The sequence below is a fragment of the Emydura macquarii genome, unplaced genomic scaffold (assembly GCF_026122565.2).
Source record: "Emydura macquarii macquarii isolate MOO-44397 ecotype Brisbane River unplaced genomic scaffold, CSIRO-AGI_Emac_v2 contig_1876, whole genome shotgun sequence".
NCBI lineage: Eukaryota > Metazoa > Chordata > Testudines > Chelidae > Emydura > Emydura macquarii.
In genome coordinates, this window is record NW_027132013.1 from 1,969,947 (window position 1) to 1,995,516 (window position 25,570).

Here is a 25,570-nt window from a genome sequence, read left to right on the forward strand (position 1 = left end):
AATCAGTTATGAAAAGGCATTTAATTAACTTAAACCTTGTGCTAATAGATTCAGATTCAATCCTTCTCCTGTTGACTTCAATAGGATGAGAAATGGATCATTAATGTTCTACTAAATGTTCAGATTTATAAAGTAGTAGTTTCATAGTATTTATAAAGTAGTACAGTTTCATAGTAAGCTGTGCTGTATTTCTTTTTGAGAGGCAAAGATGAAGGCTTCTGTCATGTGCCTTTTCAATCTATTGAACTTTAACCTCCAATTGTTAGAAGCTGCTATGTAGTTATAGACATTTGTGACTAAACAATTAGTTTAAAAACTAGGGCTAGATTGTGTCTGGTCCAAGTGTGTGAGAGCTGGAAGGACACAAGGATCTTTCTCTCCCATGATGCCACCTGCACAAAGGCCAGGCACAACATCATTCCCTGTGCTTTGGGGGGCACAGAGACTGCTCTACACTGCCAACGTAGGTCGACAGAATGTGACTTCCATCGACCACATAATGTACGTGTCTCCATTGGCACGTCTGTTCCGCCGACCTAAATTGCAGGAAAGTTCGACTTAATACAACCACCTGCACAAGAGGCGTAGCACTGAAGTCAAATTGCATGGGTTGAATGAGCGGCAGTGTAGGCGGAGAGTTGCGTAAATCAACATAATTGGCCTCCAGGAATTATCCCACAATGCTCTGCTATGACCGCTCTGTATGTTCACACTCTGCTGCACTGCAGCCACATGCACAGGAAACAGCCCCTCCCCTCAAGCCCTGGGAAATTTTGAGTTCCCATTTTCTGTTTGTTCCGCGTGGAAAGAGCTTTGTAGCTGAACTGCTCATGGAGACTGCACACCCCAAATATGCTCCAGCATGCAGTCGACCTGAGGTCTTGGATCTCATCAGCCTGTGGGGCGAAGAGTCTGTTCTGGCTCAGCTCCGAGCCAGCAAAAGAAATTTGGATATCTACAAGAAGATATCGCGTGGTATGGTGGAGAAGGGCCACAACAGGGACATGCAGCAGTGCTGCATTAAAGTCAAAGAGCTGAGGCAGGCATATTAGAAAACTAGAGAGGCAAACAGTCATTCTGGCTCATTACCAAAGACATGCCAATTTTATGAGGAGCTGCATGTGGTTCTCGGCGGTGACCCCATCACTGTACCACCATACAGTATAGAGACCTCTGTAGAATCCGAGTCTAGGATGAATTAGGAAGACTCTGTGGACGAGGAGGAGGAGGATGAGAATAGGGAGCAGGCGAGTGGGGTATCCATTCTCCCTGAGAGCCAGGACCTCTTTGTTACCCCAGAGCAGCCCAGCTGGACACAGGACAGCATGACTGACCAGGATGCCGGGGAAGGCACATCTGGTGAGTGTGTAGAGCAAATCACATTTCTGTGGTTATAGCCCGAGTCCACCTTCTTATTTCTGCGAAAAAAGGAGTCTGGGTGGTTGTGGGGATGGGCTTCCTGGGTGTTGGTCCACTTACGCAGAGGGTTACCCCTGGAAGACTATTTATGTGCACGGGGATGCTCTGAGAATCCTCGGTGGATATCTCCAGGAAACTTTCTTGTAGGTACTCTGCAATCCTTTGCAGAAGATTTCTGGGAAGGGCAACCTTATTTCTTCCGCCACGGTAGGACACTTTTCCCCACCCCTCTGCTATGAAATGAGCAGGCATCATTGTGAAACACTACACAGCAGCATAAGGCCCAGGCCTTTACCCTGATGCTTGCAGCAAATCTTCCCTTTCCACCTATGTTACCCTCAGGAGATTTATATCACACATCATCACCTCGGGAAGATGGTGCAAATTTACAGTACCCGATCAATTCCTGCGTGTTATCCCCCTGCCATGGACGGTGTCCTGGGCCACAACACGGACAATTACTAGACATGATGCTGTTGTCATGGATGTTAGGGGTCCGGGAATGGGTGCCCTTTTGTTTTCTCCAGCAACACTTCACCCACACCCTCCTTCAATCCCTTTGAACCACCTCCTCCCAAACCGGTCTTTGGGATGGTTACGGGGAGTCCAATGATGTTGCTCCTTGGTTAAGTGTGGATTGGGGAATTTAGTGCTACGGAGATTTCCCTATAATGGATGCAAGGGCCCCTTACTTACCATGGCTGGAATGCTACTCCGACACGTGCAATAGGTACAGATTGGTTAGCGGGTCTGGCGTTGCCTTGTGAATATGAAGGGGAGTTATTTTTACATTGCAACATTGTTTTTCGTCCATGGGACTAGCTAACAATGCAAACCTTATGCTTTGCTTGCCTTACAGTGGACAGCTCGGCTTTCACCCCAGCTTCTACTCCTGCAGAGCGCCTTTCCCAGATTAGAAGGCAAAAAAAGAAAACTTGGGATGACATGTTCAACGAACTAATGAACACCTCCGTGGCTGCTGACATAGAGCTCAGAGCTTAGAGGATGTCATTGTCATAAAAACTGAACGTGAACATGGAAAACAGAAAATCAGCCCAGAAGCAGGAGTATGCATCGCAAGAAGAGATGTTGCGTATTATGAGGGATCAGTCTGACATGCTGAGGCATCTGGTAGAGCTCCAGGAAGAAGCAGGACAGACTCCCTCTGCAGCTCCTGCAAAATGCTCAACTAACAAACTGTTTCCCAGCCCCCACCCCAAGAGTTCTATGGGGAGGCTGAGTAGGGTACAGTATGTGCTACACTCTATGACAGTGGAGGGGAGCAGAAAGAGGTGCCGGCCCCTTTAAGAACTGGGAATGTGCATGCTTTGCTGTTTGCATAGTCACACTTTGCTCTGGATCCCCTAACAGCCTTATGAGAATGTTAGATTATCTTCCTTTCCCCCCATTGTTACAGTTTACCAATAAAACTTTACTGCTTTAAAAATCATTATTCTTTATTAATTGAAAGCTCGGGGATTGTCGGCAGGGGAGGGGAACAATAGTGTGAGGGTGGGGGATGGGAAGGGAAGGGATGGCACAGCACTCATAGAGACGTACATTACTGTAGCTCATTGCAAAAATGGGTTTTCAATGCTTCATTGAGGCGCAGCACTCTGTGGTTGGCTCTCAGCGTTGCACTGGTATCTGACTGCTCAAAATTTGCAGCCAGCCTATCAACCTTCACGACCCAACCAAGCGGGAATTTTTCCCCCTTTGTTTCACACCATTAAGGAGCACACAACAGGCAAAAAGAACAGGTGGGATGTTGCTTTCATTGAGATCTAACCTAGTGAGCGAAATGCACCATCATGCCTTTAAGCAGCCAAATGCACATTCCCCCACCATACTGCACTTGCTGAGCCTGTTAATGAACCGCTTCTCCTCACTATCCAGGTGCCTGGTGTATGGTTTCATTAGCCAGGGGAGCAAGGGGTAGGCAGAGTCTTGAAGGATCACTACTGGCATTTCAACATCACCAATACTTATTTTTGGTCAGAAAAAAAAGTACCCATTTGCATCTTTTTGTACAGACCTGAGTTCCTAAGATGTGTGCGTCATGCACCTTGCCAGACCACCGTACACTGATGTTGGTGAAATGTCCCCTGTGATCCACAAGGGCCTGCAATAATTGAGAAGTATCCCTTTCAGTTTATGTACTCTGCGGCAAGGTGGTCCGGTGCTAAGATAGGGATATGTGTGCCATCTATCTCCCTGCCACAGGTTGGGAACCAAATTGCAGCAAACCTATCCACTATGTCCTGCACGTTTCCCAAAGTCACTAACCTTCTTAGCAGAAGACTATTAATGGCTCTGCACACTTGTATCACAGCAACTCCCAGAGTGGATTTACTGACTTCAAATTGATTCCCAACTGACTGATAGCAGTCTGGGGTTGCCAGCTTCCACAGAGCGATGGCCACTCACTTCTCCACTGTCAGAGCTGGTCTCAAGCGAGTATTCATGAGTTTCAGGGCTGGGGACAGCTCTGGGCAAAGTTAAATGAAAGTGGCCTTTCGCATACAAAAGTATTGCAGCCACTGTTCATCACCCCACACCTTCATAACTATTCGATCTCACCAGTCACTGCTTGTTTCCTGGCACCAGAAGCGGTGCTCCACTGACAGTGGGAATTGTTTTGTTCCATGGCTGGTAGCAGGGCAGCTTCAGTAACATCACAATTTTCCACGCTGCAGCTCCTGTCTCAGCCTTTAAAATACTGCAGGATACCATGGTGCACTGCTTTGATTATCAGTGCAAGCACGGCTGGTGGGGATGCAAACACCTGACATAATGTGTGTGGTATGATCATGCTCCTCCGACTTCATAAGTTCGGTGGGTGAAAGTCGACTGAAATTAAATTGACTTCACTCAGCAGTGTAGACATACCCTTAGTGTCATAAGAGGTGGAAATGACCCAAACGGGATGAGTGGAGATGGAGCCCTGGCCTCCCTCCAATCAAATGCTTCAAGGCTGCACCATCCAAATGAACAACGTGGAGCTTAGAGAAGAGTTTTGCCAATGACACAATGCGAATGACTGCCTAAATTACACCTTCTGGTTTATGGTAGTATGTTCTTTGAGCACAGACACTGAAAAACAATTGACCTTCAGTGTTAGGTCACTGATAGCCCTGTGGTTATGCACACCCATGCCAGGGACAGCCGTGATGATTTTGTGCTTCCAGAGGTAAAGAACTGAAGTGTTCAGAACTTACTACAATGGTAGGCATCCTAAACAGGATGGGTCAGGGTAGACAGCCCCGCCCCAATTCCTCCTTCTGCATGCACCAGGAGTGCAGGATGAGTATCTTAGAGCAGGGAAGTGAAGGAAGAAAGAATAGGAAGAAAGAAGACGGAAGAATATCCCCTTTTAGAATGTTTCATAGCTCCTGCTCTAGCACTCATGCTGACAGCCATTATGTCCAAACCTGTCTTCTGCAACAACCTTTGGTGTGGGCTCTGGCTGCAAACACCAGAAGAGATGCTTTAGCTCTTAGAGAAAAAGTGAGTTAATCTAACTTTCAGTTACAATGTAATGGATTATTTTTGTTAATGTACTTTGGTATTGCATGTAGCTCATGAATGAAATGCAGTTCTTATACTACAATTGTGAAACATTAAATAACAGTGATCTTGAAATTTCCTCAATTATTTATACTCCTGACAGCTGCTGTGGCTACAGCAAGAATAGCAGCCAATCTCTACAAAGGAGTAAAAGTAGCAAAGATAAATCTGTAGAGATATTTTTCTTTTTAAGGAGTTGTTGCTCTGTGGATATAAAGAGGATAACCTCAAAGAAAATAGAAAATGAAATCGTAAAACACAAAGCAGTTTCAGGCTCTGGGATGGAAAACTGCTGCCAAACCCTTAACCCTTCAGCTGGTTCCATCACCAGATTACACAGATTGAACACACAGGGAAAAATCTTAAGAACTAAAACCACACACAAAGTATGGTATGGAAGTTATACTAAAATAATCCTAAATTCAGTATCTGGGTGTAATTTGTACACATTTTAGAATTAATGTCATAACATGGATTGGGTGTAAAAATACAGACGAACAAAAGCCTCCGTTTAAAATATCACAAATTAAATAATCTCCTTCTTACAGTACATTTTTAAATTATCTTATTACTTCTAATATTCTCAAATAACTTGTCTAGTATATTAACATCACTGTCTTTAACAGCAAACATACTCATCATGTACTGTATGCTTTCAGTTCTGTTACTGTGTCTTTTGGTGCTTTGGTTTAAAAAATTAAATACAAACCAGTTAAGTAAGAATATTTTACAGATTAAAATACATCACTGAATCAAAAAAGACAATGCATATTTTAAAATTTTCATTACAACTTCTAAAGACACATTTGTAAATTCCTTTCTATTTTGGTTTAACCGCTGTTATTATATTTTATATTTTGGAAAGGACCTAACATATCTAGCTTATTTTAATAGGCCCTAAAAGATCGTAGTCCTTTACCCTTAAAGTTCTTCACTTTATTTTTACCCTCCTTGACAAAACGCCAGCTGCACATCTACTTTCCTGCTTCTGCAAAAACGGCTTTGAAATAAAAGCACAATATTTACTTTTTGTATATTCTTATTTAAACAGAGTATCACAAAAACATTAAAATATCACAGAAAGAAAAAAGTTATGTACCTTGTGCTAATAGATTCAGATTCAATCCTTCTCTTGTTGACTTCAATAGGATGAGAAATGGATCATTAACGTTCTACTAAAAGCTCAGATTTTGCCTTCTACTATATTGGTGCAAGTATTTCACAATTCTCAGTTAAACTGTCACGCTTTATTAAGAATTTATTAATACACAGATGCACAGCTGCTTAACCACTTACCATTTGAGATCTGTTCTTTGGACAGCCATTTATGTCTTCAATCTTTTCATTTGCTGAAAAATAAATATGAAAAGTAATGCAAAAAGTATAGTGAAGACACTTATACCAGTTATTTCCAGAGCACTTGTTGCTAGCTAAATTGAGTGGCCTAAGATTGTAGTTGTCCAATCAAAGCAAATGTGTGAAACATTGAGACCCATTCAGTGGCTGGATTTTTCTCATGGGTCATTCCTCCAGAGACAGCTGGAGCAAGGTCATCATCATTTCAAAAGAGGACAACTGGATTGACAACACTTCTTAAAGTGACAGGTAATGCCTTACAAAACCAAATGCTTAAAAACTGGATTCTGCACTACATCTCTGCTGTGTGAGTGTGTGCATGTGTGCGAACACACACTACAACATAGATGGATGTGCACATGAATCATTCATTTTATAAAGTGTATTTGTATATCATGGCATAGATTAGATGACCAGAAGGGAAAACTGCAGTCATCTAATCTGATATAAGGCCATCTATCTAACACAGACCATAGGACTTCCCTGAATTAACTGCCGCTTTAAATCCAACAGCTGTGGCTGAATTAAAGTATATATTTTAGAAAAACATCCAATCTTGATTTTAACATTCCAGTGGTGAGGAATCCACCACAACATGTTGCTCCAGTGGTTAATTACCTTCACTGTTGTTAAAAGTTACACTCTATTTCTAGTCTGAATTAATCTAGCATATTTACCATATTGAAATGCACGTTGTTTGCTTGTGCCCAGTTTACTTAGGGAACCCAGATCGCTCTGTATCAGGGATCTGACCTCCTCCTCATTTACCATTCCCCCACTCTTAGGGTCATATGTAAATTTTATTCATGATGATTTTACGTTTCCTTCCAGGACAAGGGTTAAATAGCGCAGGGTCAAGAATCAATCCGCACCAAAATCCCACTAGAAAAATGTCCACCTGATGATGATTCATCATTTACAATTACATTTTGAGACCTGTCAGTTTGCTAGTTTTAAACCATTAAATGTTGGGCCATGTGGATTTTGTATCATTCTAGTTTCTAAATCAAAATGTTATGTGATACCAGTCAAATGCCTTTCAGATGTCTATTATATCAATACTATTACCTTTATCAGCCAAAATTATTTTCAGTGAGTTTGACAAGATCTATTTTCCATAAACCCATGTTGATTAGCATTAATTATATTATCCTTTTAAAATTCTTTAATAATTAAGTCCAGTATCAGCTGTTCATTATTTTGCTTGGTATTGATGTCTGGCTGACAGGCTTATAATTATCCAGGTCAACCTGTTTGCCTTTTTAAAAATTTTGTACAATATTATCTTTCTTCCAATCCTCTGGAACTTCCCCAGTGTTCCAAGATTTATTGCAAAACAACATCAACTCCTTGGGCAGCTCTTTTAAAACTCTTGGATGCAAATTATTCAGATCTATGGATTTCAAAATGTCTAAATTTAGTAGCTATTGTTTAACATCCTCCTGAGTTACTGTTGGAATGGAAAGTATTTTATCATCATCATCATCATTTGTTATCAATATATCCAGTTGCAGTGGTTTGGTTTTGGGGGGAAGGAGTTTGTTTTGTTTTAGTTTTTTGTTTGTTTCAAACATAGAACAGAAATATTTTCTGATGACTTCAGCCTTTTTTGCATTATTATTGACAATTCTACCATTTGGACCAATACCATTGCTAAAACTCCTTTTGTTCCCAATATACTTAAAATACTCCTTGTTATCTTTTACTCTGCTGGCCATCAACTTCTCCTAGTTTCTTGTTGCCTCCCTTATCAATTTTCTGTAATTCCTAGCTTCTAATTTATATTCAGTGATATCAATGTCCCCTTTTTTCATTTGTTACAGATTGTTGGGTTTTAAAGTTATTTTTATAGATTCTTTCACATCTCCTCTAAGCCAGGTAAGTTTTTTAATAAGTGTAAACTTTCTCTCAATTATGGGCCTGTGCTTTCTTTGTGCATGTAAGAAAATGTTCTTAAACAGTTCCTAATATTATTCATGTTTTTCTGTTTAAATTCTCTCTCAGCTGATTTGCTTCATAATTCTCTTCTGCTTTGTGAATTTGGCACTTTTAAAGCACAGGTGTATACATTACTGATTTGGCACCATGGGACAGTTATCAATGCAAAATAAACTAGAAGAAAGAATTGGAGTTGATCATCATATCTCCTGAGAGAAAATCTTTGAGCTAAGGAAAAAGAACTAGATAAGGCTCAGGGCTTTCCCATAAACAGAGACCTGTGTACTCTGCAGCAGAATGAAACCAAATTCCATACCAACAATCCCTAAATTCTGTGGCAGCATCTTCTATAATCCACAGTACCATTAACGTATTCCATTCCTCTTCATTTGCAAGCACACACAACTATCGATCATAGCAGAAAGTACTCATTCTCCCAAAATTTGTCATTGGTTATTTTCAAGGATAGTTTTCCCTCCACCACCATTCTCTCCTGCTCCACTCACTGGCCTCAACTCCCATAGCATTGTCCACACAACCCAGTGGCTCCAGGTGGTTAGGGATGGCAAGTGGAAGAGATAGCAGCCAGAAGGGATGGCAGAGGGGCAAGACTGGCAGCTTGCTCAGCAGTAGTTGCAGTGGTCCTTGGTGGCAGCCTGGCTGAACTTCAACCCATACCTTTCTGCTTGCCTAGAGAACAGTGTGACAGATTCAGACTGGGTGGGGGATGCATGAGCAGCAGCCTACATGACATGTTTTGCTTGGCAGGTCTGCACCTAGCTTGCCATCCATCTTGGCTTTCTTGATCTTTGGCTGCAAGCTGGACTCCATCTCTGGTTTTCTGACCCTCTGCTTCTGGGATCCATGGAATAGTGCTGGGAGCATGCACTGTAATCCAAAATCCTAGCTGAAAAGCAAGAGGTGAAGTAGGCAGATCCCAGAAGAGGAGACACAAAACAAACTGTTGGGTGCCCTCCTGCAACACAATGACACGTTTTAAGGCAAAAACTCTGAATTCCATGGCGTCTTGGGAAAATGCCAGATTCCACAGCTGCAAAATAACAGAAGTTATGGAGCCCTGGTTGAGATGAACGGGGCAGGTTGGACCCCTCAGAACTGTTAGTTCTGGTTCTCTGCAGACTCATGCAAGTGACAGTGCATCAGTTACACACAATTCACAATGTTGAGGTTCTCTCTGCAACCACAAGAGCTTGAAACAATCTCAGCTTCCGGGGCACAGTTCTCAGCCGGAAGTAAATTCCTTTGCAAATTCTGCAATCTCAGAATCTGGACTACGCAGGTCTTTCCCATTAACCCTTATTTACTACAGCCCCATCAAGCTTTCATTTTCTTCCCAGGCTCTTCCCTCCACAGAAAGATTCTGTATCATTAGTTTGATCTAAAATTATTCTAAAATGAACATTGTACACTATGGGCTTAGAGCAGCACAGCTCCTAGGTTGGAGGGATATTTCACTGTTTTTCCCCATGGCACTTTACCCACTTGTGGTCAGATTACTCTGGTTTTATGAGAGTGAAGTGAATTTCACCCTGAGATTTTTAAATGTTTCCAAATTTTTGCCACTTTTGATGCACACACTGAGGATGTTTGATGGCTTCTCTCTTCTCCTTTATTAAGCTGGATAGCAAAAGCAGCTTAACTCAGTGATAAAAGTAATATGAACAGAAACAGTCATTTTGTCATAAATAGAATCTGAATCAAAGGAGAAAGAAGGGAACCTAAAGAAAGGTTTGGTTTTATTTCTTCTGTGGACATGCATTATAATACTATGAGACAAATTATTAGTGTCAAAAGTCTATGGAAACATGAGGGGGAAAGAGGGTCTCTCTACCATAAAGTGTTGTAAAGTGTTCCTTAAATCTGTTGTCAGGCAGCTGCTGGTGTCTCAGATATAGATATGCATTCTCTGCAAAAATAAAAATTCTCAACAAATGGCACTCCATACAGTACATGAAAAGTTATGATAGGAATGATCCTAAACTGCCTTGGATAAGAACCCTACAGAGCAGAACATGGGTGGACATATATAACTTTTTATGCAAAAAGTAACAATACACTGTACAATGAGTTAAGTTCTTTGTTACAAACACAGCAGCTATTAAATATTAAACAATACCTCAGCCACATCTTTGGAACCTTTTCCTGAGTAAACGGATGTTGGCCAATGCAGTTCATAAAGTGCTATAACTTTTACCTGGACAGCTATCCAGACCTAAGCAGAAGAAATCTTTGCTTAATATCTTATCCAAAGGATAATAAAACAGTGCAGTTCTGGCATGTCTTGACTGTATATGAGCCCAGATGCAGATATGGAACATAAACCTTATGATCCAAAGGTGAGAGCACTACTTAAGGCTTTTCTATGCAAGAAAATTATTCTTGAATAAAAGAGGGTGTGAATTTAAAGCGAATTTTAATCATTTCTGATTAACTCCATGCTTGAACACACACATTCTGGAAAAGGAGAATTATTTTCTGGTTTAGCTTGACCCACTTCCAGGTGAAAATTCTGGAGTAGTCATTTCTGAATAACTCAAGGTACAGACAAGCCTTTAGAAAGCAACAGTTTTAATTGAGAGATTAATAATGTGACAGAGGCAGCAGTTAGGCAAATAGGTCATTTCTGGGCATTATTTATGGTGATTACTATGCTTGGAAAATAGTACTGCAATTGCTTTCAACCAAGAAAACTAAGATGCTAGGAACTCTGAGCTATTAAATGGCTTTCTAAAAGTAGACTGAGTGTCTGATGCTGCTCCCATTAAAGTCAATGGCAAAGTTCCATTGACTTCAATGGTAGCAGACCCAGAATACTTAGATCTATAGATAAGATAGTGAGAATGTAATACAAAATGTACAAAGTGAAAGTATATGATAGAAAATGCAGACGCAAAGCCAATAAGAGTAAGTGACCCGTCATCTTTGTAAGTGTAAAGCATACTTTTGTCAACTGAAGTGCTCCATTTAGTGAGCATGGCAGTAGAAATCTGTCATCTTAACACAGATTTTCAGTCATGGAAATAAGAGATTTATAAGTAGCACAGGGTAATGCTAGGATATAACAAAGAATCTTTCAAGCTAGCTGCAGTTTTAGCAAACAATTTAATCCTTTCCAGTGCCCAAATTCAAGGACTTTCATTTCTGTTCCAGTCATCCCTACATTTGTAACTTTTGGAATATCATATTACATTCTTCTTCAAAAATGCTGTATTCAATAAACAGAAGAAATTGGCGTCACCACAAATACAGCCTCACATGAAAATCCACAGGAAAACCACTCTCTTTTCCATTGGAGCTTTTCCAGGGTGTGTAAGTGCTAAGAGCCTCTAGCTCTTCTCCTATCACAGGTGAGTCATAATTACCCTGGAACACCTACGTTCGGTAAATTGATCCATTTTTTAAAAGCTCAGTGGCTGTTGTATGTAATTTTAGAGAACTGGTTGGCCAAGAAAGGAGGATGGGAAAGCTCATTTTGGTTACACTGGCAGCTCCACTGATCTGTCAGTAAAAACTTCAACCAAAATAAAAACCAAAAGTTTTGTTGTGAGTTCAGTTTTTTAAGTTCAGTGTCTCAGGTGTGTTCTTTGCCATTTAGACTAGATATCACTTGCATTTTTGTGTATGTAGACATATATTCAGTATGTTGGTTTATTCACAATGTCAAAATCATCTGTGCCAATGTACATCTCAACCCTGTTCTCCCATACCAATGCATCACTATAGTACATATTCCACCCTTCAGAGTACCAGTGCCATTAGCTGGCCAAGTGAAGAAAGGCCTAGCATTCTATTCAATGGCATTTCTCTGTAAATCCTGCCCTCATAAAACATTTTCCCTAACCCAAAGAGTTTATAATCTGACATCTACATCCTGCAAACTATAAAACATGTGAGCAGTCCCATTGACTACAGTGGGATTATACGTATACATAAAGTTATACAGATGTGTCAATCTTTGAAAGCTTTGAACAAAAATAACCTAGCATTTTGTCAATAACGTTCCCAGTTGACTTGAGAATATTATGACAAACTGTCACTATGCAACACACAAAATAATTTCAATACATTGTTGCTAGTAGTTAAATCTGAAAATTATGTATCTACTCTCTTAGCTGTCAAACTCATCCCTACCAGGTTTCAAGTATTTTTAGAATTGCCCACTGTTTCACAATATGTATGCCAAGTTATAATAAAAATTGAATGAAAGTTACCAAGTTATAAATTCCTAAATCAGATTCCCTTTTTTCCCAGAAATATACATCTGTTTTTGCGTGACAGGAATGTATACAGAAAGAAGAAGTGCTGGACCTTGTAAACCTTGATAATAATTCGTACTGATGTGTGGTGACAGTTGACTGTCTCCAGGGGTCTTCACCATGCAAACAGATAATCTCACTAATAGGATGTTTCTTGGAATTTATTGGGAACAACTTCTTGTTTCAGAAGGTGGAGGAAGTAACCGGGGGTGGAGGAGGGGCAGATATTTTAGTCTTGATTCTGACTAATGGGAAGGGAAGGGAGAATTGGTTGTGAATCTGAAGGTTGAAGGCAATTTGGATGAAAGTGATCATGAAATGATAAATTTCAAAACTCTATGGAAAGGAAGGAGTGAGAGGTACAGAATAAGTACAGTGGACTTCAAAAAAAGAAGACTTTAACCAACTCAGAGAAGTGTAGGAAAAGGTGCCACAGCATGAAAATCTAAGGGATAAAGGAGTTCAGGAGAGTTGATAGTTTAGCAAACTATCTCAATCAGGACAGAAGAAGAATACACAGCTCAGACTTTTATATGGTCTTCCTTCCTTATGATGTATAACAAAGGTGTCAAATATTTTTTTAAGATTTGTTCTCCTTGTGTTTTCCTTAGAAACATCAGATATGTCAGGCTTGTATTTTCTCTTGTTTTGCTGTAGGATTCATTGTAGACAATGAACTTTCTGAGCCCATACCCAAGAGGCCATAGGTGTTATATCTTTAACAATGACGTCATCTCTCAGCTGTGCTATTTAGGCATTTGAGCAATACTGATGTTAACAAAAAACAAAGAGTTTGAAGCAAAATAAATATTACATCCCTTCAAAATTAAATCAAATTTAACTGAATGGCCTTTCTGATAATCCTACCAGTTCTCTAAACATTTATAGACTCTTCTAGAAATAAAAGGATAGACAAGACCTGCATTTCTAATGTTGACAAAAAAAGGCAGAAAAGAGAATTCAGGAGAGAACAGAAAACCTTTCAAAAGCTCTTCTTTATTCTTCATAAAAACGGCACAAACATATTTTCCTTTGCAGATCACTGTTAGCACTGACGTACCAACTTAAGTCTTGAATACAAAACTCATGCAGTAAGCAAATCAACAATTTCACTTGGAAAGGTTTTGTTAACTTAGGATAATCACTAGATAAACCATCAATCTCCCAAAAAGAACAGAGATGTCTCTCTGGTACTACTGCTTTCCTGTACCCACCATCACACATAACAGAGAGCGCTGCACATAGAAAGGAAAAAGAAATTACCATTCAGAAGCTTTCATAGTACAAATTCTTATTTACAGGGACAGGTCATGTTTTATATCTGCAGTTAAAACTGCTTCCATGTGTGGAAGTTACCACTTCTGATGTAACAATGAGATGCAGCTTGCCTAAGGCCGTACATAAGGGATGCAAATTAATATTTTCTTTTCAGTGCCAATTTGGGGAATTAAAGTGGAATTTGTGTGTTTAAACATGGATTTTCTTTTATTTGGAAAAATCTATGAAATACTTCACCTTAGGTATTAACTTTTCACAGCTGTGTCTTAAAACGCTAAATCCAAAGACTAAAACAACAATGAAAAAAAGAAAAATGAAAGATGAAATAAATGAAACATTTTAGTAAACAATAACTCTTTTGAATGTTTTTCACAGGGATATATTTTGAAACGTATAGGAGCATTCACAAGTAGGTACACAGGGAAATATACATGCAAGTATTTGACACAGATAGGTACACTGCTTTTGGCGGTAAAGATTTTGTGCAGCATTGTTACATATATACAAGTGCATGTATGTAGGGGTAGATTTTAAAGAGCACAAATGGCAGCTAGGTGCCCAACTCCCATTGAAAGTCAATGGGAGATGGGTGCCTAACACCCCCTTGTGCCTCTGAAAATCTCCCATTAAAATATTTGTGTTAGTATACACAGTTATATAGATATTGGATGGAATTTTGTTATACACAGGTACACAAGTAAATCATGTGAAATTTGGATACATATGTAGGTGTACATAGATAGTTTGTAGAGTGCTATACTAAGCCCGCAATTAATGTGTTGTTTATTCAGTGTGTATGGTGTAAAATCGATTTAGCTCTATTGGAGTCAATAGAACTATGCCAATTTATGTCAGCTGAGTATCTGGCCCATAAATTCATAAGTTTCACTCAAGGCTCTAATTCTTTTGCACAGCACTTGTAACAGATATAAATATGCAAGCTTTAGTGTCTAGTCTTCGTTTGCATCTCAGGTCTGTCAGTCTTGTTGTCAGTAACAGTCATTCTAATTCCTGTTAATGAGCTTCCTGATTCCGTCATTCTCCATAGCGCCATCCATGTGTTCTGTGATACCCTAAATACCAGATGGATGAGTCTCTAAAGGAACTAATGAAGAACCCGATACCCTAAATACCAGATGGATGAGTCTCTAAAGGAACTAATGAAGAACCCGGAACAGGGAATGTGGAGCATAAGCATAGGCCCAATTTGGACCTTCAGCTCCCATTGACATCAGTCCCTGTATGCCTGGGGCCATCCTGATGATAAACGAGCCTCCTTATTTAAAACAGATTGCTAACAGTTTCATTTCTTCCATATACAAATCATGTCCTTCCCTATTCCTAAGAGCACATTGGGATTTTTCAGATCCATCCAAAAGAGCCTGGCTTAATACAACACACCATTGTCTTGGTGAATTACTTCCAGACCAGTCTAAAAAAGGTAACAGGAACAAAGATAACAAAAAGATAACAAGCAAGGCCACAAGCTGCCTAACAGAAAAAAGTTCATCAGCTGCTTTTTCCCTTCAGCTGTCCCAGGTGAGACTGCCACCTCAAGAGATCTTATCAACATCATCAAATATTTTCCCACAATCTCTTTACGTAAGGCTTTATCAAATTAATTATCAAAGCCTGTGATTATCATCTTAATTCCATACAGCTTCTATTTCCTTTTCCCATGTTTATGTGAAAAAACAAGCTGTGGCTCTGTCCAAGCTGGCGTATATATGGTATGAAAAGAGAAACTCACTCACCTACAACCTGGATGATTTCAGCCAGTAAGACTCCATCAGTCACATCTTGCTGTAGATCCTTTATCAATCGTTTGTGACCAGATTTTGCTAGATAGTGATTAGCCCAATCCGTGTAAATCTATTAGGCAAAAAAGAAACACATAAAAAACTAAATGTTAGGTATTTGATCAAACTTAAAAATCAAAATCCCATCTCTTAGTCCATTTAAAACAACCTCTCAGATTTTCAGACCTTGAAGAGAAGATCCCTGCTTTGTGTGCTGTTTGAAACAATTTAGCACCATTAAAATTCAAAGCATTGTGCAGATCAAGTATTCTGTTTACTATGGGGTATGGCTTTTTTCTACTGAAAAATCTGACATCAGAGCTCAGGGAAAACTGTAGCACGCTTCTAAACATTCTATGTCATGAATGGAGCATCAGACATGGAACTAAATGTTCTGCAGCACTGACAAATTTATGGAATTAGTTTCTATTTTTAAACAAAGTATTTTATGTTTTCCCTCTGCCATATCTTTTTCTGTTACTGAGAAATGTTAAAGACTCATTTCTAAGGAAAATTTATACAGCATATTAGTCATAAAGTAACTTGATGAGGATGATGTTCTTTTTAAATGTTAACTAATAAGTCCTGACGCATGAGATCTACCAGCTTTAATAAGTACTAGTGCATGGGATCTACTGGGTCCCTTAAACTGATTTTAAATTTCCTTACAAATTTCTAATTACAGTGAATTCCTTTAAAATAAATCACTTTCTGAAACCCAAGCAAACAAATATTAATCAAGCAGTTAAACCAAGAGAATTTAAAGATATTTATATTTATGGGCCAAGTTTTGCTCATCACACACTGTATCACTTCTAACAATAATAAATACAGTATCCAGGATAAATAACGTATTTATGAAACACATAATCCTTTCACAGTGTGTTATCAAAAAGAAGAAAAACCTATTAAGGAACTTCCACTGATGAGCCCAATATTGTTCCCTGATGCTATACAGGACAAAAGGAAAAAGCACCCTCTATGATCTATCTCAATTCAAAATGAATAAAGCCAAAAAATCTAGACACCTGAATTTTGTCTTTTTAGGTACCCCAGTCTATCTTAAATTCCAACTGTACTCTCAAGGGTATTGAGCCTATTAAAGACACAGTCATCATATTTCAGTGAATGTGTATGGTTTCAAAAATCAAAGTGTTCCAAAACTGCTAGTTAAAAAATGTGTTGTATGAGAGATTCTACCTCCTTTTTTCCCCATCAGCAGTAGTCAAAGAATTCAGTCCAATACTAAGAGTTTTGTAAAGGACACCCATGATTCTTTTACAGTTCTTTGGAGCTGCAGGAGTCCAGACACTCGTAGAACCAACTCCTGGACCAGATGCAGAGGAGTAGCCACCAACTTTCTTCTTTGAACTTGTTGGTTTTAAAGTCCCTGAAAATGCTGGGATTAAACTTTTATATCTCAAAAGGAACCCTGAGGACTCCTGGGTAAAGTAAACAAATTTATGAACTCACAAAGAATACAATCAGGTAACACCTGAAAAAATAAATCCAAGAGGACCAAAAATCCTCAGCTGAATCTTACCTAAACTAGGGCATCTCCCTGACCACCAAACCAAATGACTCTAAATGACAGTAATGCTCAACAATGGCAGAGTTTTTAGGGATTTGTGTGGGGCCTGACTTTCCTCACTTATGCCAGTTTTACCCAAATATAAATAAGTGAGAATCAGGATCATTAACTTCATATTTGGAGACTAGCATGGTGGTGATGCTGATTTCTACATGCTTTTAAAACGAAGATGGTATTTCATATAAATTTAAGGATGATCAAAGACACAAACAAACAGGTAATATCAAACTAGCAGTTAGAGTATGCTATATACATAGCTGCTAGAGTCACAAACAGGTAGTCCGGGACATCTGTGTTAGTGCTGCACTCTTAGTTATCTATATATGGTAGAATTCAATTTGATTTCAGAATGTTCATAAACAAACCATAGTTTACAATCTTCATCCACATTATTAATTTGGTTCCTTTGTCCCGAAACACTGTACTAATGGTTGGCATTGGTAGCACAGGAAGTATTCATTCGTGGAGCAATAATAGTACCAGCTGTTACTATACTGCATTAAAATAGGGTCAAAAGGTAACCAGACCACTAAAAAGTCTGTTTGTTTTCATTCCAAACAAGCAAACTTTTTTTTTTAAAGGGTTGTGTTCAAAAATATCTGCAAATGGCTCATTTCCATATTAAGATAAGTTCTTTCTTTAGGAGGACAGCACTCAAAACACTGTTTGGGGGCAGATTTAGGCCCCCAGCCTGGTCTTTATATGCTAATGACAATGGTGTATTGGGTGAGGCCTTGTGAAAATCATAATTTCACTGAATGCATGGAAATCAGGAAAATAACCCCAAAATGATGATTTCTTCCCCAATCTTCTTAAAAAAAGTAAAATGTGTATAATAAAGTATTTCATACAAAAAATCATCTTAGCAATCTATACAGCTCAGCTGTTTCAATGCTGGTGTGTACTATTCTTCTGCATGTGCAGCTTAGAGTGCGGTGTGCATGCAAAAGAATAGAGTGCTGGGAGCGTAGAGTGCTGTTGATCCCGAAATGCAATCCAATTGGGAAACATACTGCAATCCAGAAAATGGATGTCTCTGAAAAAGCTAAAAAGCTGTCTGGAGCAGATTGCATAAAGCAGTTTGCACTGGGAGTTTTATGTAATGATGGAGGTAAGTTCCTCTGTACCTCCTGCAATGTTACTGTAGATCACTGTAGAAAAGGAATCTGTTGACAGGCATCTGAAATCAGGTATTCACCAAAATAGAAAGGGAGAAATACAAAGCAGTATGGCAACTGCTTTACTTGAAAAGAAACAGAAAACCGACTTCCTCATTGCAAAATTCCCCTGAAAACCACGAAGCACGTAACCAGGCCCACAGACAGCAATTCCAGGCCCCAGGGCGGAACAGTCCCCTCCTGCCTCTTCCACCCACAGCCCTGCCCATAGTCCACCCAGCTCTGCCCCAGGCCATGCCCTCTCTCCGATCCACCCGATCACCACCATGTCCTTCCCTCACCCCCTACTCAGTTCCCCTTCTCTCTTCCACACTCCCCTTTCCCCCAGGCGGAGAGTGACAGCCATGGGGGCTGAGCAGGGGGGAGCAGGATATGATGAGCAGTAGCAAAGGGGGGGGTGGGGGAGAAGAGAGGAGGGACACAAGCAGTGAGCAACGTTGGGGAGGCCGAGCGGGGAAAGGGAAAGAGTGATGCGGCACAAGCAACAGGGCCTCAGGTGGCGTGCGGGTGGAAGAGGCCCAGGCCCTCTTAAATTGTTGGGCCCTGAGCAATTGCCCCTTTTTCCCCTCTCTCCTTCTCTCCCCGCCCCCCTTTGGTCCACAAGCCTGCACGTAACTCTATGTGACTGATGGTGACAATGCATCTGACTCAGAAATGAAAGCTGTCCTCGCTGATACAATTTACCTAAGGCTGTTAATTACAACACCATTGCACACTGCACTATTGTAAAGTGTTTGAATACCTTTAGGGTGGATTTTGACAATATTAATGCACTTATTTTTGACAATGTCAAAAGCTTACAACCAGGTGTTTAATAGATTACTGCCTAACTGTTCAGGTCACCTGCCGTGCTCACATAGTCTTGCTACTGACATCCGAAGGACCAGTTGGTGAGGCCAACCCGCAGCCAAACCAGGGCTGCTCACTCAATAGGTGTTCCTCCAATGGAGCTGGGTTGAGTCATGAGGCAAGAACTCAGCTGCATTGATATACTCTTCCCACAGAGCCTGCAGTGACTCAGCTTTCAGGCATGCAGCAGCAGCCTATCCGGGAGCAGAGGCTGGGTCAGATGACCCTCCGACTCAGTATTTTGCCAACCTGCAGACATTGGGGATCAGTCTGTTGAACCCTCCTGCTGCCTTGCAGTGTACCAGACTCTTGAAACTTCCAGCCTGCTCTTGATCCTGTTCCTGCCCAGCCTTGCCCAACCTGTCCCAGTCTGACTTCAGTGGTGTACTGAGGGGACCAGGCTGCCAGGAGCTGGTATGGGGGGGGCAGTGCCAGCCAGGCCTATGTGGGAGAAGGTGGGGCCAAAGAGGGAGTGGCCGCCGCGCTTCTTGGGGGTGGGACTGGCGCCGGAGTGGCTGCGGCTTCTGGCCTGCTGCATTGAGTGTGTCCGGAGGGGAAGGGTGCAGAACGGCCACACTGGGGGCCTCTGTGCTCTGCCCCTGCACTGCTGAGAGTCACTGGAGGCTCCGTGGCCAGATCCCCAGCAGCACAGGGCCACCCACTCCCAGTGAGGAGGGGGGGGGCCGCAAAGGCCAGAATTGGCCCCCTGGCGCCAGAGACCAACGATACGCCACTGTCTGACTTTCCTCCAACCCAATGTTTTTTATACATTGTCCAATCAGCAAAGAGCATTTTAAAGAATATCTGCAAATCACAGTCCAGACTGTGGGATTGAATCTTTCTGTGAAATTGCCCCCTAAAAGGAGATGGGGAAGCTGGTATGCTGCTTTTGAGTACCATGCATACTACATTACTTTTTACTCAAGTTTTGTGGAAGAAGAAATGAAAATTACACCACACACAGAAGCTGAAGGAGTTGAAACATCTGCTGGACAATTCAGAAAGTTCACAGATACAACACTCTTTAATCACCAGGTATGGCAAAGAGTTTGTTAATTTAATTGAATTGTTTGAAAAATGTGAAATTTGTGCTCATCGAGCATACAATAAAGTTGTTGACTTAATTAACACTTATTGGAGCATATAAAGATGAGTAACACAGCCCGGATTCAAAACCAATCTATTAAAACATTTATTGAAATTGCAGATAAGCTTTCAAACTATTATCTCCCTGATACATGTGAAAGAAAACCCCATTTCACTGAGCCAGCACTCTGGTTCCTTAAAGTGGTACAGTGTTTGATCCCATTCAACATTAAACTTGGATGCCCTCCCACTGGATTCCATACCTAGTTTCAACAGGAGCTGCAAAACTGAATTAGAAGGCTACTGGTTTTATGAAAAGGAATGCAGTAGTGACCTTTTACTGGCTGCTTTTTGCAACTTTGCAGAACCACGCATTCCCAACATTGCAAAACTGGCCAAGTGATATTTATCTGTTATCCCTTACTCTGAGGTGTGAGGATAGTTTTGGCATACAGGCAGGTTCTTATGGAGCAGAGGCAATCCATGAAAGAGGAACAAGTGAACTGACTAATAATGCTTAAACTTTAACTAAAAACTATAAACAGAAACAGCTGAACATTTAGCAGACTGCATATGTTTGTGTTGACTGCCGATTTTAGTTGTAAAATTGATTAAATGTACTTGTGAAATTAATTCTGTGCATACTTCTTGAAACTGATTCAATTTAGTTCTAAAATTAATTTCGTCCATAGTCTGTGAAATTCAATATTTTGCTCTTTACACTGTTGTGAATTTTCTCTTTAAAAATTTGTGATTTACACAGGGCCCACAAGGTTTGTAAAAGAGCTCCGAGCAGCCCAGAGGGAAATTTCCATGGTGCAGTAGGAGCTACATAGGTCCAGCATATGCGACCTTATATTGCCCTCGCTTCACAGCCTCTGGTGTAGGGAGGTGCCAGGGTGGGAAGTGGTGTGACCATACTTTTCGTTTCTATGGCTATTATGAGCTGAGGAGCATCCCATTGACAGCTACAGGGAAGCTGCTATAAATTAAAGCGAGTATAATAGGATTCTGCCAGACCTCAGTGCAGGCAAAACATAGTCAAGTGCAAAGGGGGTTTAGAGCCACCTCTGCTTCCCCTCCTCCTGAACTATGCCTCTCAAGAGGTGCAGGGCAGAATCTACATATAATGGGTTGGTTTCTAATCTTTTATCAAGGTAAATCACTGAAGTCACTAGAATTATACTGGTGTAAAGCCAGTGTAAAGTGAGAGCAGAATCATACCTACTAACTTCAGAAGTGCCCTCAGAATCAAATACAGATACAACGCTTATATTCTCCTCCTCCATGAGAATCCAAAATCAACCCCCCAAGCCTAACACTACATGTTCCTTCTTCCCTGCCTGATGAACCCTGAAAAGAGAGTAAAAAGAACCTACACCCCCTGTTGCTGTTGCCAGTCTGATGTCAATGCAGAAAAGCATGGTGCAGCTATTTTGACCAGTGCTGGCACTACCTGAAGGGTGACTACCAGTCTCATTAAAAATATTTACCCGTCTTACTATTTTTCTCTTGGAACAAAAAAACACTTTCTTATTTTTATTTTCAGGTGTCAAGTTCTGCAAAACAATGTTGATTGTGTTGACCATAACACTCATGAACTGAAATATATTGCATGGCTTTCCCTCATTTGTCCTCCATTTCCGCCTTTACAAGTTACATTAAATGGGATGTACATTTCCTATTAGGCCAGCATTAGTGTGAACTTTGAAAGAAAAACAGGCTGAAACATCTCAGTGAAAAACACCTCAGTGAAACAAATGCTGCCTCCTGACTACATGTGAGTGACTTCCCCATTGGGAAAAACAAAAAAACCAAAACCACAAAACTTCACACAAAAGACCAGAAATTGTGTTCCCTAGATCCCTACAGAGGAAAACATTTTAACAACAGCGTGACGGGATGTGTATTCCACACAGGCCCTGTGTGCGTTAATGTGGGTCAGAAGAGGCTACTTCAATTTATATGCTGCACCTGGAGGTGAACCAGGGTTGGGTAAGACCTAATGGCAGATGAAGCACAGCTGGGGGAATAGCTGGGATAGGATTATAAACCAGGAAGTGAGAGCAGGAAAAGGATGCAGCAGGGAGGTCTCTAGTCACTCTCCAGAGGGAAAGGGAGTTGGACCAGGGAAGGGGAGGAGATCCAGGGAGAGAGTAAACCCCAGGATCCTGCCCTGGACTGGAGAGTCCGGTAAGAGGCCAAAAAGGGTGAAGTAGCATGGGGAGCAGAGGAATCTCTGGTGGTAATCCCACAGATAGGCAAGGAGATTGAGACATGGAGCCCAGGGAAACAGCAACAGGGCTGAGACTGAGCAGACCTAGATTACTAGCCATAGGATCACCTGGGCTGGAGCATGGAGTAGCACATGGGCCCAGGTTCCCCTACCAGCCACTGGGAAAATGGCATAGGACCTAGAGACTTGGAAAGGGAGACAGCTGGTCTGGTGGGACTTTGTTACCCCAGAAGGTAGGCACTATTCAGTGACCTGAGTCACAAAAAGGGAGCATCCCAAGTCACGTAGAGAGAGAAGGATCCGTGTGAGCAATTTATGGAAGGGAGCACCAGACGGGGCAAGAGATAATACCCAAACCCAGCCACAAAGAAGTGCACCTGTGGTGAGTGAACCCCTTCACAAACAAAACGATATATTTTTAAATGTATAAGGACTTTAAAAAACTAGGATTGATTCTATAACTAAATTCTGCTGCTGCTATGAATAAGCCAGAATTGCACTACACAAAAATACGTACTTGTAAAGAATGAATTGAAATTTGCAATACAAACTAAGGAAACTAGGGTTTGAAGTATATTAAATAAAGCATATTTATACAATGAGTAGAATCCTAAACCTGACGTTTGCCTGATTGCTTTTAATTTACAAAACACTGGAAGATTTTATCTAAAAATCCAGATATTTACATCTGGTACTTATGTTAGAATCTGCACTTTTGTTAATATTTTCTGCATTAACAATATCTTCATCTCAGCACCTCTGGGATTTGTATTGAAAAGGAAGCCTGGTAGAGGTTGAAACAAATAACGTACCCTTTTTAATCTGCATTCTGGACAGAGCTATGCAGGAACCAGAATTTCCATCCTGGGGGAAATTCTACATTTCTGAAAAATAATTGTGACAGGGAGCCTGGGAGGTGAGATGGCAGAAAGCCAGGCATTTTTTCCATCAAAAGTTTATCAAAATGTCCAAGTTCCCGCAGAACACACTGATTTCTATGGATCAGCATTTTCTGACCAGCTCTAATTCTGGGGTCTATTTTCCCCTAGATATCTGCTAGGAGGGAGTGGGGAGCATTGAAATGCTAGTGATGAGAGAACAGTATCTTTACTTCACACTATGCACAAATCAGAAATGGAGCAAACATAGGCAACTCATTATTTTATGCTTACTGCATCCCACATTTGCACTGAACTTGGTGGGCCGCCATGCCTGTGTGTGAGAAAATCAGAAAACTGAAAGAAAATGAGGGGGAGCAGGTTGTATTAAGACGCTTACATGGTTTTCATTTGCTGGTAAAAAAAAAAAAAAAAGTAGTATAGATGCACAGTTGTGTCAAACACCACATGATGCTTTATAATCTCTGAAAACAATCCATTAATCGTTCACCTGTAAAATCACATCATCATATGGAGTTAGGATCCCATATGTGCAATATTCCCTTCCAGTGATGGGCAAACGTAAGAAAAACATATCAAATACCACATGCACCAATCAATAGAGCACTTTTCCTTAACTGGCCTTTCTACTGCCATGTAATCTACATACTTGATTCATTTACTGTATATTAAGCTAGCTCATTTAGCAACAATATCTCCAAAGAAAAGAAGGTGACAAGATATACCTGGGGGGGGGAGGAGGAAATGACAACATTGCAGATTAAAAAGGATAAAACATCTTCAGAAAATAATGGATATAAACACTCTTGCTTTGAAGTATAAACCAACCCCCAAGTGATAGAGGTTATTGTTATGAGGTGAAACCTCACTGAAACCAGGGAGCATGATAGTGCCCTTCCTTCAGATTAAATTTAAGAAGCAGTTAAGCTCCTTTTTGGATTAAAATAACTGAAACAATAGGACCCATCACCCAAAACACAGACCATTTGCAAGTCCACTGAGCTATGTGAGTGGATTGGTTTCACTGGCTGAATACCCCCTGCTAGGTATTGTTTGGTGGACATGGGTACGTGTTTGTGGGCAGAAGTAGCCATAGACAGCAAGAAGCAGCCAGAAACAGAAAGAGAAGAGAGCAGGAAAGCCAAAGCGATACCAAGAGAAGTACTGCCAATGTGGCCCAAAGAGAAAGCTTTTGGGCAAAGTGCTGGTTGGAAAGGCAAGCTTGTAACTCTGAGCAAGGAAACTGCCTCCTGTTTGATTCCTACTGCATTCAGGGAATCATTTTGTGCACATTCTTTGTCAATAAGAGGATTGCATCAAAGAAATACCTGACTCAGTCATTAATACCACCTCCCAACAGAAACAACCTGCAAGACCCCAAATATCAGTTAGCTGCATAGGTCAAAAGGGGAACATTATTCCCTATCCCCTATGGGCAGGTTATTCCCTAACTGTCCACTAAGAAGTTTCTTGTACCGTTATCATATATATCATATCATATCAGTGGTGCTGGCCACTGTCAAGAGACAGGATGCTGGACTAAATGGGCCATTAGTCTGATTTGGTATGAACATTCCTATATAATCCCCATATCCACTCCTTACCCCCATGACTTAAAAATATCCTTAAAGACATGCTCTTAAAAAACTTATTTTCCTCTCTCACTTAGTATACCAGTAATTCTTCACTACTATTCTGCTCCAATAGAGTCTCTGATACCTAAACCTCCTTACACAACAACACTGCACAGCTGAATAACTATACAGCAAACAAAGCAAAGTAAACAGATTAAACAAAGTAATTCATGCTGATACATAATGAGAGTACGTACCTGGGAAGGTGACTAATCAGGAGATTAAAAGAGGCACAATATGGAGAATTCAGATGCATAACTATGTTAGAACACTGATATATAACACAGTCAAAGCTGATTGTTAGCACTGCCACTGTCTGACATGCACAGAATATTCTGTTCTGTTTTATTATTAGAAATGGAAAAATAATGTTACCAAATCAAATCTGTGGTGTTCTTGGACCGTCACTTAAGACTGGACAAAGCACTAAACAACACTCTGACAGTTACAATCCTACATCAGC

General features: G+C 40.6%; 1 protein-coding gene across 7 annotated transcripts in view; it reads right to left on the reverse strand.

Moving 5' to 3' along the window:
• The window catches only part of NAV2 (neuron navigator 2), a 333,333-nt gene that overhangs the window by 216,101 nt on the left and 91,662 nt on the right, over nt 1–25,570 (reverse strand). For all 7 annotated transcript variants that reach the window (XM_067558196.1, XM_067558193.1, XM_067558197.1 and 4 more), the window contains exons 2-3: nt 15,590–15,707; nt 6,283–6,335 (exon numbers count right to left, since the gene is read on the reverse strand). In XM_067558196.1, coding sequence (XP_067414297.1) covers nt 6,283–6,335; nt 15,590–15,707 — 171 coding nt within the window. The remainder of the gene's footprint in view (nt 1–6,282; nt 6,336–15,589; nt 15,708–25,570) is intronic.